General features: G+C 50.2%; 1 protein-coding gene across 1 annotated transcript in view; it reads right to left on the reverse strand.

Moving 5' to 3' along the window:
• LOC110027079 (mitochondrial import inner membrane translocase subunit TIM23-1-like) overlaps positions 1-454 on the reverse strand; it is an 11,010-nt gene extending 10,556 nt beyond the window's left edge. The window contains exon 1 of the mRNA XM_020728355.1: positions 1-454. This exon is cut by the window's left edge and continues 336 nt beyond it. Within this exon, the coding sequence (XP_020584014.1) occupies positions 1-277 (277 nt within the window). The 5' untranslated portion in view covers positions 278-454.
• Between the last annotated feature and the right edge of the window lie 72 nt (positions 455-526).

Consider the following 526-nt stretch of genomic DNA (forward strand, 5'->3'; position numbering starts at 1 on the left):
CAGCAGATCGCAGGCCCTTGTAGAGGCCGATAGAGGCGCCGCCAACCGCGCCGCCGAGATATCCGATGCCTGTATAGTATGTAAGGTTCTCGCCCCAGGAGCGGCGCTGGGCAACAGACTCTTCCTGAAAAAGGAATTCAGGTGATGTCGGAATGTCGTATATGGCGCGGTAAGGGATCTGGAGGTCTTTGTATGGATCATAAATGCGTCGTCCAGGCTGTTGTCGATTGTCGGGGTTGTCGCCGCCGCTGTAGCCAAAAGATCCCAAATCCGCCATCGCGATTACGTCCCTCCCCCTCGTTTTTCTTTGATTCGGGAGAAGTTTTGGGGGTTCAGAGGTGGAAAGTCTCCAGCTCCGGCGGCGACGAATTTGAGGAAGAAAAACCTTGGCTTCTCGACTTGAGAATAAATTTGCTGCAGAGAAAGCGTGTGCCCGTTGGGCGTTAGAAATGCAAATGTAAAGAATTCCGTGGTATGTCTGTAAAATCCCCCTCCAAATATTTATTGCAATATATATATATATATA

This window comes from Phalaenopsis equestris, unplaced genomic scaffold (genome assembly GCF_001263595.1).
Source record: "Phalaenopsis equestris unplaced genomic scaffold, ASM126359v1 Scaffold000413, whole genome shotgun sequence".
NCBI lineage: Eukaryota > Viridiplantae > Streptophyta > Magnoliopsida > Asparagales > Orchidaceae > Phalaenopsis > Phalaenopsis equestris.